The following is a 19,176-nucleotide window of genomic DNA, read 5'->3' as shown; positions in this document are numbered from 1 at the left end:
ATTTATAATCTTTAATTAAAATATAACCATTAAACTGATAATCGATATTTTTTCTAAGTAATTAGCTTGTACTTTAAACTCACTTTTACGCTCTGAAAGAATAAAAAAAATTTATAAACAACGCAGTAATCGTATGTTTACTTTGCTGTTTCATAACTTTTTGCTTCATAACTGTTTTGCAAATGGTGCAAAAAAGTTTTAAAACATTCATTTTCAAGATATTTGAAATACGCATTTTAACTATTTTTTAAAATTAGAATATAACAAAAACTTTCTGATAAACGTTAATTTGTTTATAACTATTTTTTTAAACATTTAAAGATTATGCAAAAAAATAAAAAATTTATATTTTGTCGACAAAATGTTAAATAGGCATCTCATCTTTATAAGATTTCAAAGTTTGATCAATGTATCATAATTATTTTGGTTATTATTGCGACCGTAAATTAATAATTAACAATAGAATTGTTGCTAAAATATTCGTTCTATTTTCACCAGCTTCTGGAACTATAATCCAAACCAAGAAGGCTTTAAGTCACCAAATTATTTCATTATTGGTAGATAATTACTTATCTAAAACTTTATTTGAAAATTAAAGAGTTTGTTGGGAAAACCCGCATTTTCCGAGGAAAGTTTTCATCGGAGCAGATCGGAGAAACATATTTATATGCAGAATTTAATTGCGGTGGATTTTTATTTGAGTGTTTTTGTTGTAAAGTTAAAATCTTCGGAGTTATAGAGCAATAATTGAAAAAAACACGATTTTCTGGCGCCATTTTGTTTATAAAAAAAAGTAGCACACTATCTGCGGGCTTTGCATACCTATATTATTAATATATAGGATCCTATAATTCGATTCCAGCAATAAAATTGCTGGTAAATAACTGTTCCCAAAAACGGCCTATTCTCCGATAATCAGCCCAGACTAAAAGTGCATTGTACATTTTAACAACTAATTAAAAACTTGAGAGAAACAAAAAAACTGTCATATTAAAACCGTCACTGACGTCCCCTTGAGTAATTAAACATTATTACAAAACATTTTACTTACGTCCTTTTCCCGATGACACAGCAATTATTAACCACGCTATACCAAGAGCAAAAGTAAAATGGTGAAATCCAGCATACACAGCCGTTACAATAGTCGTCTTCGTATATTCTGGCATATAAAAGATGTAACCCACATGCAGAGTACCTAGAGATACAACAACGGCCAAAAACCATCCTGTACGAGTTAGCCATTGTGGTAGTTTGAACGACGAATGCTTCAGTTGGTACTTGATGAAGCCTGTCAACACTCCCAGAAAGTAAGGACTGGCACGCATGTGCGACGGAATATAAATGGTCCTAAAAGTCGCATTACTAACTGGATCTCTTAATAACCTAAAAAACGTAATATAATAGACTGTCCAATAAGTGTTGCGGTTCGATAAGAAAATAGTTATTTATGAAACAGTTCGTGAAGTATGCCTTTTGCGAACGCACACGATGTTTAGAGCATGAGCGACAGTGGAGCGAGTGCTATACATCGCGTAAGTTTGCAAAAAGTACTTCATGCACAGTTTCATACAATATTTTATCTACTCTACCATAAACAAATAAAAAACTGTAACTCTTCGTCACTGGAATTCATTTCTATTCTACAATTTTTAGAACATTGACATTTAAAAATTCTAAATTCTTTCAAACCGCAAAACTGTCAAAACTTTTGTTGTAATTTATTGCTCACATGTCATCACCATGACAACGCGAAAGTTAAGGATATTTGATTATATGATAGTCCAGAAAACCACTGCGCATCCGCTAGGAAAAATATTCCGATTCGGATTTTTTGCACAATATTATAGACCTGGATCCCGCGTAAGAAAAAAAAGTTGATTAATAGCAAGCTGAAAATTTGTTAATAGCTTAACGGTGTCTAGTCGGACAAACATTGATGCACGGGAACACTGAAACAGGGGAAGTTTTAACGGTGGAGCATGATAAACGTGTCGTCCTGACAAGTTTATGATGGTGAAAAATAGCAAGTTGTTTTTAAGTTTATTCAATAGCCAACGTTATATAATATATGAAAAAATATGTGTCCGACAAAAAGGTTGGGCATTTTAACGAGTCCGACACGTAGAACATGTCACATCACAGGAACTATGTTGGTGATGAACAGCAGTCTGATTTTTGCATGGGAGTTTAATGAAAGGTTAAAAAAGCAATTGGAAGTTCTGTCGGACAAAATGAATGGGAAATTTTCCTAGTCGGACATTCTAAACATGTAAGATATAGACAAAAATGTTGGTGATAAATAGCAAGCTAATTTTGATTTGTTTATGTATAAACTATATTTTGTAACGCAAAAAGTTATATGTCGGACAAAAAGTTTGGGCAAATCGAAGGAAATAAATAAAAAACATTTTTTCAGAATGACTGAGTCACATATTGATAAAGCTATTTTAGTTTTATATTATTATTTATATTCACATATTTGCACGTGCATATATATACATGCACACTCCAAAAACAGTGACGTAAGTATCAATGCATGTATATATTGCAAAACAATGATTTTTTTGGGTGGAGTTTGTTCTAGATATTCTCAAAATGACAATAAAAAATTCAAAGAACATGTGAAATCAATCTCTTAGGGTTTTCTAATTAGGCGCATCAGAAAGTACGGAAAATTTCCTACAAAAAACGTTGTATACATTTTTTTCCATACTCAAATCTTAACCCTGTAAACGACATTGAAAAATGTGAAGAGTCTAAAACTTCGGTGCTTATAAGAATAGACGTTAACATGACACATTATGCTTAGAAGTATGTATTAGAAGGCTGTATTTGTCAGTGTGACACTTTGTGCTATACAAAGTAGTATTTGAAAGTACATGGTCTCTGAGTTTCTGTTTGCCACGTGTGTTGGAAATTAAAATTTATATTAACTATGGAGTGTTTTTGTGTCTATTTTTGAGTGTCAACAGTTTAAATTTAAGTCGCCAAATCAAAAGTGAAACCATTCAACGGAACATTTTTGAGTAATTTTCGAACATTTTACAAAGGTAGTAAAATACTTGGTCATCAATACAATGAGGTTCATTTGCCAGATAATAGTGAAAGTTCTATTGAATATCATTCTTCGTGCTATTATGCTTTGCTTGATTGAAAAAGGGTACCTAAATAAATTATTACTAAAATTGTATAACGTAATTTTTTTCAACTTTCTACAAATGAAATAATAATGTAATTAATATGTCAGATGGCAAGAAATAATTTGATGCCAAAATAAATCGATTAGTTTAAATTTGAAGTTACGATTGCAATTTATTATGAATTATTGTCAAAAGTGACAGTTTTTCTTAAATGGAAATGTATTCATAGACATAAGGGTAGACAGGGAATACAGTGCAAAAAGTCGATAGGTGGTCTATCTATCTCCTTTAATCAAGCGATCCCGCGCATGTGGCAGACAAAGATAGCTAGACCACTCAATCCATAATATAATTTGCCTGATCTACTATAAATGTATTACAGTGAGGTATCTAAGTGATGTTGAGATAAATCGAAAGATATCGATTGTAATTGATTGCAGGTACTTTTGACATAGAATAATCACAAATTATTGAAATTTCAAAAATTATTTTTTTAAATTGTCCGACTACAAAATCTACCCCTTATTTTTTTCCGACAACAGTCATTCTTGGTAAGGAATAATTTACGTAATTAAATTTCGTCTTTGTCGGAAAGCTATTTATCACCAGCATTTTTGTCTATATTTTACCTGTTTAGAATGTCCGACTACGAAAACTTCCCATTAATTTTGTCGGACAGAACTTCCAATTGCTTTTTTAACCTTTCATTAAACTCTTATGCAAAAATCAGACTGCTATTCATCACCAACATAATTCCTGTGATGTGACATGTTCTACGTGTCCGCCTCGTTAAAATTCCCAACATTTTTGTCGGACAAACATTTTCGCATATATTACATAACGTTGGCTATCGAATAAACTTAAAAACAACTTGCTATTTTTCACAATCATAAACTTGTCAGGACGACACGTTTATCATGCTCCACAGTTAAAACTTCTCCTGTTCCAGTTTTCCCGTGCATCAAAGTTTGTCCGACTAGACACCGTTAAGCTATTAACAAATTTTCAGCTTGCTATTAATCAACTTTTCTTTCTTACGCGGGATCCAGGTCTATTACTCAAAAGGACCCTTTTAACAAATTTGGATTTGGATTTGGATTTGTTTTGATTTGGATTTGTTTTAAACGTTTTTTTTTTTGTTTTTTTCCTAAAATTATTTTTTTGCATTGAACAAAGTTTTTTTTAGGTTTTTTGGATCATTTCAAACAGAAAAGGTCTTCAGCGACTTTTCTTTAAAGTTAATAGTTTTTGAAATATAAGCGATTAAAAATTTAAAAATTGCGAAATCGGTCATTTTTAACCCTCAGAAACCAGGGGCGTCATTTGATAGGGGGCAGGGGGGCATTTGCCCCCCTGGCCCTTAAAATTACTGAAATTTAGAAAAAATAGATCAATTTTGTATTATGTTTGCATATAAATGTATTGTATATATAATGCTTGCCCCCCCCTATCAAAATTTCAAATGACGCTCCTGTCAGAAACTATGTGAAAAACTGAAAATTTCGATGTTGCCAAAGTAAGAAGATATTCTTTGAACATCAATTGATGAAATCCCGAAGAGTTTTTTGCAATACAATATCGAAAACCCCTTTGTTTTTTAATTGTCAATTAAGCGGGCGCTTGATTGGCGCTTAATACATAATATGAGATAGAGTAGATAAACACAATTTTATGGCCCTGAACTTCAAAAATTTTGTTCCAACGAGATTCCAATTTATGAATTCCATCCCTGAAGTGAGAATCTCGAAGGGCTGCAAAATACGCTTCCACAGCTGTTATAAACGCATATTTTAATCAAAAACGCTTTCCACGCATACATTTTTTAGGTAATGAAACAGATGGAAATCGCTAAGGGCCAAATCTGGTAAATACGGTAGATGTTTTAACAATTTGAACTTTAATTCATGGATTTTAGCCATTATCAATATGCTCATATGACACGATGCATTGTCCCGATGAAAACGGATCTTTTCGTGTGCAAACTGCGTCTTTTTTAACGAATTTTTTCGTTCTACTTGTCTCAAAGGTTTCAATATTATTCAAAATTTATTGTTTTACCAGTTTGCAAGAAATCCACGAACAATATTCCTTTCATATCCCAAAAATTGATGCTAACACCTTCTTGACCCATTTCTGGATACGAACTAGTTTCGGAGCTAAAGAACCAGGTTCAAATCACTCTTTCTTCTTCTTCTTACGGTGCCTTACCCTTAAGGACGTTGGCCATTACATTTGCCCATTTAATCTTATTTGCAGCCGTCCTGAATGGTTCTGTGAAGATCATATTCGTCCATTGTAGTAGGTTTTTAAGCCAAGAGTTGCGTCTTCTTCCTGGTCCGCTTTTTTTATTGATTTTGCCTTCTATTATAAGTTGGAGTAGTTCATACTTTTGATTTCTTACGATGTGGCCAAAAGATGGTTTGTGTTTTCCGTCCTTTTATTATAAGAATAAGCTCTCTTTTCTTGTTCATCCACGGCAAGACTTCCACATTTGTCGTATGGCTCATATAGGATATTCTTAGCATTTTACAGTAACACCAGAGTTCGAATGCTTGGATTTTTTTGTATTGCTTTTGTCCTTGTCTAGGCTTCAACATCATAGAACAAGGTGGAGGAAACATAGCACTTAAGTATTCTAGTTCTCAATGAGATACTCAGCTGACGAAAGGTGACAGGACACATCCCTGTCTTACTCCCTTCTCGATAAAGATTTTTCCAAATGTTTCACTTTTTATTCTGATTTTAGCCTTTTGTTCTTGGTAGAGGTTTGAAATGATCCATAAGTGTTATCGTCGATATTACCCCTAATAACACAAAACATTCCATGAATGTTCCTAGAATGTACACACAGGACATTGAAAACATTCCTGGAATGTCCCAAATGCACACGAATGTCCCTGGAAAGTACCAGGAAAGTGCTGTGTCAGCATTTTAAATATTCTTAGAATGTTCTGTTGGAACATTCCATGAATGTCTACGAATGTTCTTTGGACATTCACAGTCTATTTTTTAGACTGAATGTCTTGTTGGAACATTCCATGAATGTTCTTTGGACATTCACAGTATATTTTTAGACTGAATGTCTTGTTAGAACATTCCATGAATGTCTACGAACGTTCTTTGAACATTCACAGTATATTTTTTAGACATTCACTGAAATATATCGTCAGTAATGTGACAATACCTCCTATATGTTTTTTCATGAGGTTTGCAGGAGACGAAAAACATTTTTTAAGGTCACTTTCTGGTTTCGTACGTATTCTGACTTTTTTTGTAGTAAATAGATAGTTGAATTTACTGCAAAACAAGTCAAAAAATATATGAAAACAGGAGGTGGCCGAAACAAGTTTTTAGTCTATCTTACAAATCTCTTGAAAAAAACAGATAGGAGGTACTGTCACATCACTGACGATATATGGCCATACCAAATAATACATCCTTGATAAATATAAACATTTTTATTGCAAAAAATCTTTACATACATTTTTTAATGTAATTTGCTGACATTCCTAAATATTATAAAAAAATGTGTCACATTTGCTTTGTAAACCTTTCTTTTGCTTTTCGTACCCACATATTCCGTTTCCTTTCTGGTTTTTTGTAGACCACTTCTCTCAGCTGATTCTAAAAGAAAATAAAATAAAAGGTAATTTTTCTATCCTTTACAATTAACAATCAGAAGAAATATTATTTACAGGTAATAATATGCATAAATAATAATAATAAAAAAATAAATATTAAATAATATTTAAATAAATAATAAATAATATTTAATAAATAAAATAATAATAATGAACATTTTGTATTTTGACAACGACATCCGATGTGGAAGTAGAAACCTTAATAAAATTATTTTTTCAAGTAAATTGTGGCTTATTTCCCCATTAGAATAATTAATTACAAAAAAGCCACAAAGAAATAGATTTTTCACAAACAAATAAGTATTTAGTATTCATTATATTTATTGTTTTTATTATTTACTTTAATGTCCTACTGGTACATTATTTGACAAATAATGACATTTCGAAGTCTGTTAAGTACGATATAACGCCCTTGGGCATTAAATTTAAATAACGACTTAGATACTGTCAAGTTGACAAATATCAACCTAAGTAAAACTATGGTTACCACAATTACGTTACTACTGTTACTGGTAAATGTACTTATTTAAAAACTAATCAATTCAAAATTCATTCAAATTTTTCGCATATAAAGAATAATTTAGTCGGGCATTAAACGTTGAAGGCACCACAGGTATTATAATAATAACGCTTTCGGTCAACGTATATCCCTATAATACCCTTGGTACCTTAATAACTGTAACATAAGATTATACCTTAATTCTTGTTTTCGATTTCTGATGTTTTTATTTATTTACATTGAATATTAATCTGTTTTGTTGTATAATCTACTTCGCAATAATTATGTGATATATTTGACTTAAAATGAATTCAAAAATTTTTTGTAGTTGGGCAACAATGTCAACTTAGATCTCCGATGTAGATAATGAATTACAACAGTATCTATATTGTACGGACTGTATTATTAATTAGGTTATGCATATACCTGTGTGACATAAGCTATTGGAACAGCACAGTCTCTCAAACGAACAGATGAAAGTGAAGTTCTGTCAATATCTTTTTCTAAAAAGTGTTTTGAACATACTCCTCTATTAACAAATCTGATCTATACTTCATGCCTTCTTCGCAGGATCTTCTGGAAAGCTAAAAATACAAAATATATGCATTACTAAGCATTATTAACAAATTTTAGTTTTAAATAAAAAATATGATTAATGAACTCACAAAATTATTATAAAACAGCTTAGAAATTGTTTATTAGTATAGTCGGTTCCCCAAACTCAGACACAACTGGCTAGTGATTTTAGTAGGTAATTTTTTTTGTTTTTGGCCAATTTTGCCAAAATTACAGTAATTAGTACTGAGACTGAGTTTAGCAAATCGACTATAATATTCTGTGTATTCATTAGTTGGTACTGCATATTATAGTGTGTGGTCTACCATCCTATTTATAAACGCATACACTAGCAAAAACGCAAAAAGAATTATTTTAGTTTTACAAATCCTTTTGTTATTACCTATCTCTATTTACTATTTTAGTTAGGAATAAGCGAAGTTTGTGGCTTATTCACAATTATTATTAAAATAATAAATGGATATGACCAATTATTAACTTATAAAATAAAATAATAATTCTTCTGATTTATGCCTTTTATTCACTTTGTTATATCTACGTTACTTAAAAGATTTTTTATGAATAGTATTATTAGGGTATTAATAGTATTAATTTATTTTCTGAAATACAGGGCATGCTTTCGTTTACATATTTGCATACTAACCTTTTAATAGGGCTTTTCATTCACAGTCATTTGTTTTGAGCTTCTGTCATAATTGAAACGTTATTCCTGCAGATTTTTTTATCTACATTTGTTTCTGCTACTCCAACTGCGTTAAAAACAGGACACCATTTTATGCACTATGTTATTAATACTATTAAAGCTATTATAAAAGTATCCGAATTAAAAAAATATTCTTAAAAAGCACAAATAATACAAACAACTAAAAACAATCCACGGCAAGGCAAGGTCGCCAAGATGAAGATGCCAAGATGGCCGAAGCGAGGTCGTTGGTTGGTCGTTTTTAGTCACGTGATGCCCTCTCAAGCGCCATGCACAAAAATATATGCACGGCGAATTTGAAAATGAACGCAAAAGAAATAAATATAAATGCCTCTCTTGGGTTTTGCATAAGTTATAAGTATTTTTTTTATTAACAAAATCGCATTCCAAATTGAATATTCGCGAACAATAATTTTTATTACATTTGTATGTTTATAATCTTGGGAAACTCTTTAAATTTGACATATTATTGCACTGTAGGCCTAAAATGTCACTTAGTTTGTCTGGTATGTTATAAGTAATGTTGTATCTCTTACACGTATGTATTATTTCGCAACTTAAAATATAGGAACATTGGTAGTATGTTCACAGAATGTCTTATGGTAACATTCCAGGAATAATTTAAACAGATGTTCACCGAATGTTCCCTAAATGTCCAGGACATTCAAATATTGATAGAACTTTGGTAGTACATTCCTGGAATGTTGTGTGTTGTTAGGGACATGACCTTATAATATCTACTTATTAGTTTATCATGTTTCACCAGGTCAAGTATACATCAAGAAATCACTCTTTAGCATCCTGTTTTAATTCAGGATCATGGTGATAGACCCAAGTCTTGTCCATAGTCATGAATAGATGCATAAAATCCACTTTATCGTTTCGAAAACGCTCGAAATGTTGCTAGAAGGTCGCATTCGAATGTGTTTTTGTTCCATTGTTAGTGAATGCGGCACCCATTGTGATCACAGTTTACGGAAACAAAAAAAAAACTTTAGTCAAAATATTGCTTACACTGCCCAATGAGATACCTAGGGATTCTATTAAGCCCTTTTCAATCACTTGGCGATTTTCCAATACGATCATCATCATCATCTTACCGTTACCGTGCACTGCTGAACATAGACCTCCTCTAAGTTTCTCCATGTCTCCCTATATTGAGCTACCATCATCTAGTTGCTGTATCCAATTTCAATACGATATCCCGTATTTTTTCTATGTTGTCTGGTGTTATTGCTGTTTTTGGACGTGGATCTTCTTCAAGACTTGTAGAAGCACATTTAAATTCAGCAACTCATCTTTCTACTGTACTAATTAAAGGCGAATAGTTCTGATATAAAAAGACTAAGTTTTCACTCTAATGGCATACAAAACAACATAATGCTATTCTACACCCCACCAGAATGAAAACAATGGGAAACTTCTCTGGTTACACCTCCGAGGCTTCTACAATTTGCAAGCCATACGGATGCTGAGACTAAGGAAGATGAGGGAATTCTACAATTTGAAAATGGTTATTCATTTTGAGTTCTGATATACTTTCAACATTCGTTTATTTTTCTTTGCTTTTAAACCTTCCAAAAATAAAAATTCAATCACTGCACGATCCGTGATTTTTTCCATTGTAAAAAACACTGTAACACGTCGACACTCGACATTAAATGGCTTGTAAACAAAGAATGAATTGACAGATTGAAATGAAACTTCACATACGTTCATATTATATGAAGAATGTGCCAACATAATAAAACAATAGGCAAGTAGCAATGCTCTCCCTTTATCGAAACGCAAAACTTATTGAACAATGAACAGCCACATAATGTGCATACAATTTTTTATTTAAATAGGTAGGTACATAAAATGATATACTTACTTTGCATAGACCAATAATATTGGCGATTCGTTATTGAGGTATACGGAAGATCCTGCAACCACTATCGAGCACGCTATTAAAGCCACAATAGTAACGACTCCATACAGCGCGTTCCACTTCAATAGGAGTACCAAAATTGGTACTGTCAAGAAGTAATGCATGTCACAAGTGATGAACCATGACTGGAACATACACTAAAAACAAAGTAAGTCATGAAATATGTGTGTAGGATTTAAAATATTGTATCTTAGATTTTTATTTCTTGATTATGTATTTCTTTATGTAGGTTTTAAGTTTGTCAATTTCTCATTATTTTCCCTAGTTTATTGAGTAATGTCATCAACATTATCCTGGTGGTACACTCCAAGAACTTCGATCTTTTCAAGCTTTCTGCATCATTGTGCTCTGTACATTGCTTGCATTTTCGAGTTCCCTACCATTCAGTAATATTCCTTCATTATTTTTCATGTATGGGTTATTTTTTTATATCCTCTTTCCATGGACAAATATTTTCCTGGTACAAAGATCTTATTTCCTTTTTTTTTTAATTTTTCTTTTATCTCTGTGAGTTTGTTTTCGTTGTATTTTCTTTTTTTGTTTTTACATGTTCACTTTATAATTTTCCTGAATTCTTTGTATTTTTGTCTGCTACTGTCACTATAATTTGTTAAATTTTTTATTCTTATTTTTTTTTTAATTTAAATAAGTATATACAGGGTGAGGCAAATAAAGGGCCTATTAGAAATATCTCGAGAACTAAAGGCAACAGAATCATGAAAATTTGCATAAAGGGGTTTTGAAGTATGATCTATTAAATGAAAATATTTTCATCTCTTTGCAACTTCCGGTTATACAGGAAGTTGCTTATAACTTCGTTTTTTTAAATGGGATACCCTGTATATTTTCACATTTTTGGATTCTCTTCGATGTCCTCTTTCTTAAAATATGAGATTTTGTAATATTATACAGGGTATTTTAAAAGATAATTATGTTTTTTTATTAATTTCGTAGCAAAATTAACACCCTGTAGAATTGTAGTAGTTTGACATCTAAAACTCTACTTACGTTCAAATAATTTTTAATATACTCTACTATTGTTAGGAATCATTAGTATAGCTAAATTTTTAATTTTAGTATACAGGGTTGGTCGAAACTCGGAATGAGTATTTTCTGAGTTTTCTTAAATGGAACACCGTGTATTTTAGTATTGTAATGAAATGATATTTTATGGTACTTCTTTATTTCTTAAGCATTCCCTATACCTAACTGCTTTAATTTGTGCTTAATTGTTAATCGCACCAACAATCTTAACTACGTAGGTATTTTGATAGCTAAACCATTATTGGTAATTTTAAGGACCAGTCTGGATTAATATGTATTTATTTCTGAAAAATTATTTGGGATTGAGTATTTTCACGGCCAACCTAATAAAACTTTACGTATTTTCTGTTGCAATTAATGTTTAGCTTGAATCACCAATAACTCACAAATTAAAGCAGTTAGGTATAGGGAATACTTAAGAAATAAAAAAGTACCATAAAATATCAATTCATTACAGTATAAAAATACAGGGTGTTCTATTTAAGAAAACTCAGAAAATACTTATTCCGAGTTTCGACCAACCCTGTATACTAAAATTAAAAATTTAGCTATACTAATTATTCTTAACAATAGTAGAGTATATTAAAAATCATTTGAACGTAAGTAGAGTTTTAGATGTCAAACTACTACAATTCTACAGGGTGTGAATGTTGCTACGAAATTAATAAAAAACACCTAACTATCTTTTAAAATACCCTGTATAATATTACAAAACCTCATATTTTAAGAAAGAAGACATCGAAGAGAATCCAAAAATGTAAAAATATACAGGGTGTCCCATTTAAAAAAACGAAGTTATAAGCAACTTCCGGTATAACCGGAAGTTGCAAAGAGATGAAAATATTTTCATTTAATAGATCATCCTTCAAAACCCCTTCATTCCAATTTTCATGATTCTGTTGCCTTTAGTTCTCGAGATATTTTTAATAGGCCAGTTATCTGCTTCACCCTATATTATCATTTTGTAAATGTAAATAGGTCAGAAACAATTCATTAAATTGCTGTCTTATAAATAATATCTACAGGAAAGAAGACGATCACGAAAAGTTTACTCATAGGAAAAAATATTGAATAGTACTTACCAGATTCTCTGTATTGACATAGTTATTTACATATGCCAAGTTGGCCCACCAGGTCTCCACACAACGATTTTTTTCGACTCCAATTCTCTCTTGCCAAAATGGTCCACTACCCACACTCACATATACGGTGCAGTAGAATAACAGAACCATGGCGTATGCTGGTGTCATCCTAAAAAACATTAAGGAGTTGGCAAAAGCATGCAATTATATAATACATCATTGTAGTGATTTTTTGTAGTATATTTGTAAAATCCATTAGTTTATTCAATGTTTCTAGTCCGTGAGGCCAAAACGAGAACACATCAGGGACCGTTCAAGTATTACGTAACGCAGGTCGGGGGTTCAAAAATCTTCAAAAATTTCATTACGTAATAGTTAAACGCCCATTACAGTGCGTTACATAGGGGGTAGGGGGTCAAAAATCTTCAAAAATCGCGTTACGTAATACTTGAACGCTCCCTCATCTATCTCCACCATACTATGGGTTGTTTGTGTACAATGTTTTATTATAAATCCTCCATGAATATATATATATATATATGCTAATTAAAGTCTGGATTATAAGCATTTTGCTTTTTTTTTGCTTTTTTTGCTTATAATTAGGATTTTTAGTAAAAATGCTTATTTTAAAGATATGTTGCTTATCTTTGTTTATTTTACTTCTTATGATAAACTATAGTGAAATTTCATGTTACTTTCTGTCTTAAGCAAAATTCGATGAAGTATACAAAGCTATAAAACTGTAAGAATAATTCAATAAAACATAAGAATTTTAATCCCTTAGGCTTAAAACCGATCGTTATACCTGTCATGTAATAAATTAATATTTGTCTGCAGAGAGCTCAAATTTCTTATATTGTTCTAAAATAGTACCGGGTACATTTCTCTAAATTTAAATACCCACCAATCACATCTGCAGATGTTGAAGGAACTTTTTCTACGTATAAATATACATATGTATACAGATAGAAGACATAGCTTTTTACAAAAAAATTTTGAAAAATATATTATTGTTAATTGTTTTTATACTAATGGCCATGATTAAAAAATATATTAATATGTTAATTATTTTTCGATTTTTTTTTTATTATATTATAGCTTAACACTTTGGTAATTTTTTTATTTATTTTTAATAATACGATAATTAAAAATAAATGCAATTTAATGTTAATGTCATTTATTCATATTTATATCATTATATCCATGTTTATTACTTACACGTTTTTGAAGTTATACTTCTTTACGCTCGATATGAGGGTGAATTTTTATATGTTAAAACCTACGATCCCGGCGCATGCGCATTATAACTTTGTTCTGATTGGATGTTCAAATGATATGTCAAAAATTATTCAATATGTCGGCTGTGGCAAAGCTGTGGTTTGATTATTTATGGTTGTTGCGTTTTGAAATTTGTGTGAAAAGAAACAAAAGTTAGTTAATAGTTATACTGCCTTTTTAAATAGTTTTCATAAATATTTTTGGACTTTTGGACTATTTTGGACAAGGACTCATTCTAATTTGGTAAGTAGTTTTTATTATAATCATATTGTAATTATACATTTGGATTAGGTCGGAATAAATTTATTTTCTCAAGAATGGGGATTTTAGAGAGAAATCCGAAATTAGGTCCGATTTTTATTTCTAAATTATGATTTTTTGGCGTAGATTTATTTATCTAGTAGGTATGTAATGCTTTAATTTACATGCGTAATTTGATTGCCAACAAAAGTTCTACCAATCTTCATCTAATATATTGTTTTCTTACTGTTTTGTTATATTTTAATATTTTCTTCCACAAAAATCAAACTACATAATTTGATTTAAATTCAGAATCACTGTCAAACAGTAAAACGTTCAGTTGACCTATTTTTCCGCATGACAAATAATGAGTAATTGGATGAGTGAGTCTAGGCTTCGATTACGAATCAAAGCGTCCCCAAATTCGCGGGTTCGAATCCCGATGCAAGTTTTTCTTTTTTTTTTATTTTTTTATGCATTTTATGATTGTAAGTATATTTATTATATAATTTTTTATTTCAGAAAATGTGTATTTAAAATTTTTGCCAACAATTATTATCGTTCAGAAATCATTTTTTCTTTGTGGCATTTTTCAATGTGTTTGTGTGCGTTTTATTCTTTTATTTTTAAAAATTTTTGGTATTGTCTTAATAAAAATTTTTGGAAAGTAGTAAGTATTAAAATTAGTTTAATATTTAAATAAAATATAAATAAACTGTTTAAAGTACATTATATCAATTTCGTTAAAATCACATAATATGTAATAGAAGTATAACTTCTTGCGTGCGTACAAAGTACACGCACATTCTTTTTTTTTTCTTGAACCTTGCTTATTTTATAAAAACTTTGCTTATATATAAGTGCTTATTTTGACCTTTCTGTCATGTTTATAATCCGGACTTTAGTGCTAATAATGTAGATAAGGATGAGCCTGTGACTAATCCGAAATTTTGAGTTAAACATAATTTTGATTTGAACATCAACAATAAAGAAGAGTCAATCAAATTCACCATGGAACAAGAGAACAATAATTCACTTCCTTTTCTGAATGTGCTGATCACAAAAGAAAGCACAGGAACAGTAACCAAAGTCTATAGAAAACCAACCAACCATATTGTAGACATAAAAAATAATAGTTATTTTAAAGCCCTATATGGGAGAGCCCAGAAGGACCTGCTCTGACGAAAATGCATTTCAGGAAGAAAAACCTGCAAACAAAAGTTTTGACTAAAAATGACTTGGTGTTCTTCTTATACAATCGACTAATGGATGTTAGTGATTACGTTTCACCATTTTTCTCTATCCCTTGCAGTGTGTATTAGGTATGCTATGTTTCTTAGCCCTGTCCATTGTTTGACATTACGGAGCCATGAAATTTTCTTCCTGTCCACTTCTCTTTTTCCTTCGATCTTTCCTTCAATTAAGGTGGGCAGAAATTGGTATCTTTCGTTTCTAATTAGGTGTCCCTGGTATGCCGTTTTTCTCTGTTTAATTGTGCATAGCAGTTGTCGTTCTGTACCAATTCTGCCATGCCATATATTAGCACCGACCATATATAGCATTTCGTGGATCTTAGTCTTAGGTTCAGGTCAAAGCCAGAGCTCTTAAAGACGTTTCTGAATTTTATGAATGCGCTTCTGGCCCTTTCTATCCGACATCCAGTCTTCACATTTCACATAGCCAGGTTCCCAGGTACATACTTAAATTTTCTTACGCGCTCTTAGTCCAGGGTAATAAGGATTTTCTCGGACACTCAAAGATCCAGGTAGCTGATTACTTTTTTAGTTATTGTAGACCTATACACCTACAGGAAGAAAACCTACCTGTTTCCTGCCTATAATTCGCGTCCGTTTTTTAATTATTAACAATTTAGTGCAAAAATCGCGATTTTTTCGATTTTTTGCACTCCATTCAAAAACTAAATAGTTGACATAAAATCACAAAATTCAGTTTTTTAGAAAATTGAAAAACCTTCAAAATGCCGATTTTTTAAAGTTAAAAAGTTAATTTGTTCCTACGCAAACTGCAAAATAAGTGAAAATCGTTATTTGGTAATAACTTTTACTAAAACAACCTTAGAACTTTAGTGATTCACCCAAAGTTGTACATTGGGGTACTTAACAAACCCTCAAAATTTGAGACCGATCCATTAATTAGTTTAAGAGTTATTCTATTTGTTTATCCCAGAGACCTTTATTTTGCAATAAGATAAGACAAAAAATAATGAAGACAGTGCAATTCTGAGTATGCCAAATGAAAGTAGAAGAGTGATAGTATCAAAATGTATTAAAAAAGGATAAAAAAATAATTAACATAGTCAAAAATCCTAATGCCAATTTTAAAATTTTGTAGTTTATAAACATTTAGAATAACTTTAAAAATGTTGTACGTAGAAACAATATTTTTATATATTCGAAAATATAGTATTTTAACACGAATTTTCAAATAAAAGAATTTAGCCTGGGCTCATTTGGGACAGAGTTAGCCACATGTTTCTTTTAATTCACAGCTAATTTGTTTATAATAATTAAGGAATCTCATTAATGCTATTTTAAAGAATGGGATTTGTATTTTTTTTAATTTGCACAAACATTATACCTTCACAGCACCCTCCACGATTTTTCAAAAATGTAGTGCAAACGATTACTAGGGGGAATCTACAAATCCAGCGAGTTAAAATACCGAAAAAGCAATTTCAAACGAATATAATTTGCTGTAGCTCCGGATCAACTCAATGGATTTTGATCTGTCTTTTTTAATTGGTATGTTATTTTTACGTACATTACAAATATGCAATTTGTTTATAAATTTATTAATTAATAAACAGTCTAATTTGTTTAAACAATTCTTGAAAAAATACTTTTTTTACAAAAATCTATTTTTTTAATCATAGTATCATATCATCAATGATCACAGAAAAAGTTAAAGTACCTACACTTTAATAAATAAATGATTTTTATTAGGTAATTATTTATTGAAGATAATTTATTTATTAAAGTATACCTTAACTTTTTCTATGATTAATAGGGATAGTATGATTAAAATCATGGATTTTTGGGAATAAATTATTTTTTAAAAAATTGTTTAAACAAATTAGACTGTTTATTAATTAATAAATGTCTATTAGACAAATTGCATATTTGTAATGTACAGAAAAATTACATACAAATTAAAAAAGGAACGATCAAAATATATTTAGTAGATCCCGAGATATAGAAAATGATAGTAGTTTTAAGTTGCTTTTTATAGTTTTTGAACTTCTGCATGTGCCGGCTCCCAGCTCCCTCTTCACTTACCACGACTAGTCACTAATTAAACTACATTTTTAAAAATTCGTGTAAAATACCAGCTTTTCTAATATGTAAAATGGCTTTTTCTACAGATAATATTTTTAAAGTTATTCTAAATGTTTTTAAACTACAAAATTTCACAAATTTGGCATTAAGATTTTTGACTATATTAGATAATCTTTTTATCGTTTTTTAGTACATTTTGATAGTATAAGTTTTCTACTTTCATTTGGCATACTCAGAATTGCCCTATCTTCATTTATTTCTGTCTTATGTTATTGCAAAATAAAGGTCTATGGGATAAACAATTAGAATAACTCTTACACTAATTAATAGATCGGTCTCAAATTTTGAGGGTTTGTTAAGTACCCCAATACCCAACTTTGGGTGAAACACTAAGGTTAAGTTCTAAGGTAATTTTTGTAAAGGTTATTAACAAATAACCATTTTCACTTATTTTGCAGTTTGCGTAGCAAGAAATTAACTTTTTAACTTTCAAAAATCGGCATTTTGAAGGTTTTTTAATGTTCAGTAGTAATAACCCAAGGACATTGATAATTGTTCGAAAAAATTTTATAACAGATTTCGAAAGCTTGTTGCTTGGAAACAGACCGACGCCGTAGGCGGATGTCTGTTGCCTGTAAGCAACCAGCTTGAGAAAGTTGTTAAAAAATTTTTGAGCATTTATCAATGTTCGAGGGTTATTCGGATAGAAAATTTTTTGCTGGTTATAAAAAAAAATACAGAGCAGAAACAATTTATTTAAATGTGCAATTAACAAAGGAACAATTAGAAAAATTTAATGAAGATCCAGACATGTTAGTTTCTATAACTGATGAAGATGTATTTCCACTACGCATGCTGTTAATAATTTTATTATGATGTTCTTCGTCAATGTTCAAGTACGGTTTTATTGAGTTGGGATTGTTATGCCCCGTAATTTTTATAAGCTCTTGCTCTTGAACACCACTTTTTGCCAACTAACTGACCGCGGTCGATCTATTGGAGTGATTAGTAATTTTTTTTCCTTGGTTTTCAAGCCAATCGCTTCGGCAGACGTTTTTGTCCAATTTTGAATCATATTTTTTCCAATGGGCATATTATCATACCAATGATCATTTTCGGTTTTCCAGTAACGATTTGTTCTTAGGAATAATCTATCCGTTTTAATATTTGGGCCCCTTTTTGATAACAATTTTTTAAATAATCTGACAGGACATACGTTACTTTCGTTGTTTTCTATTAAAAATTTGCTGTCAGTACACCTTCTTGAACCACCTTGGCAATCTTGCTGAATACAGAGTTATATTATACTAGATTTGTTACAGAACCATCGTTATTTGTTTCAATACGAAAAAAGTCAATCAAACAAGCAGCAGCTTCCCCACCTCACCAAGCTAATTCTACGGCGGTTATGTGATAGAATTTCCATTGTAGCCCTTCAGGGGTGTCTTCGTTCCACAAATTTATCATTTTTGTTATTTCTACTGCACTCAATGCCTCTGAACTTTGTTTCCTTTTACAGGGATCCGATTGTAGTTTTCGTCGTATAGAATCGCGGGCAGCTCGCGCTTGTTGAAATACAACGCTTTTGAATGAGTCAATAATAACTCTCATTTCCTTATAATACTTTTCTTGTAAAAGCTTACTTGTTAGGTTCCACATGGTTTTGACAGTAGTTTCTTTAAACTCTGTACCATCTTTTCTTCTCATGTTCACAGCCCAATCCTTTAAAATCGACGCCAATTCTTCC

At 30.9% G+C, this 19,176-nt stretch overlaps 1 protein-coding gene and 1 long non-coding RNA gene across 2 annotated transcripts in view; both read right to left on the bottom strand.

Moving 5' to 3' along the window:
• Positions 1-19,176, bottom strand: part of LOC114325640 (nose resistant to fluoxetine protein 6-like) — an 80,526-nt gene that overhangs the window by 21,728 nt on the left and 39,622 nt on the right. Inside the window, exons 7-9 of the mRNA XM_028273753.2 lie at positions 12,616-12,784; positions 10,433-10,626; positions 1,052-1,383 (exon numbers count right to left, since the gene is read on the bottom strand). Of these exons, the coding sequence (XP_028129554.1) occupies positions 1,052-1,383; positions 10,433-10,626; positions 12,616-12,784 (695 nt within the window). The remainder of the gene's footprint in view (positions 1-1,051; positions 1,384-10,432; positions 10,627-12,615; positions 12,785-19,176) is intronic.
• Positions 6,584-8,978, bottom strand: LOC126890571 (uncharacterized). The gene is made up of 3 exons (XR_007700373.1): positions 8,500-8,978; positions 7,707-7,864; positions 6,584-6,764 (listed from the first exon to the last, which is right to left on the bottom strand). It is a non-coding gene; the product is annotated as an uncharacterized LOC126890571 (long non-coding RNA).

This window comes from Diabrotica virgifera, chromosome 8 (genome assembly GCF_917563875.1).
Source record: "Diabrotica virgifera virgifera chromosome 8, PGI_DIABVI_V3a".
NCBI lineage: Eukaryota > Metazoa > Arthropoda > Insecta > Coleoptera > Chrysomelidae > Diabrotica > Diabrotica virgifera.
This window is presented reverse-complemented; position numbering and strand designations above follow the sequence as displayed.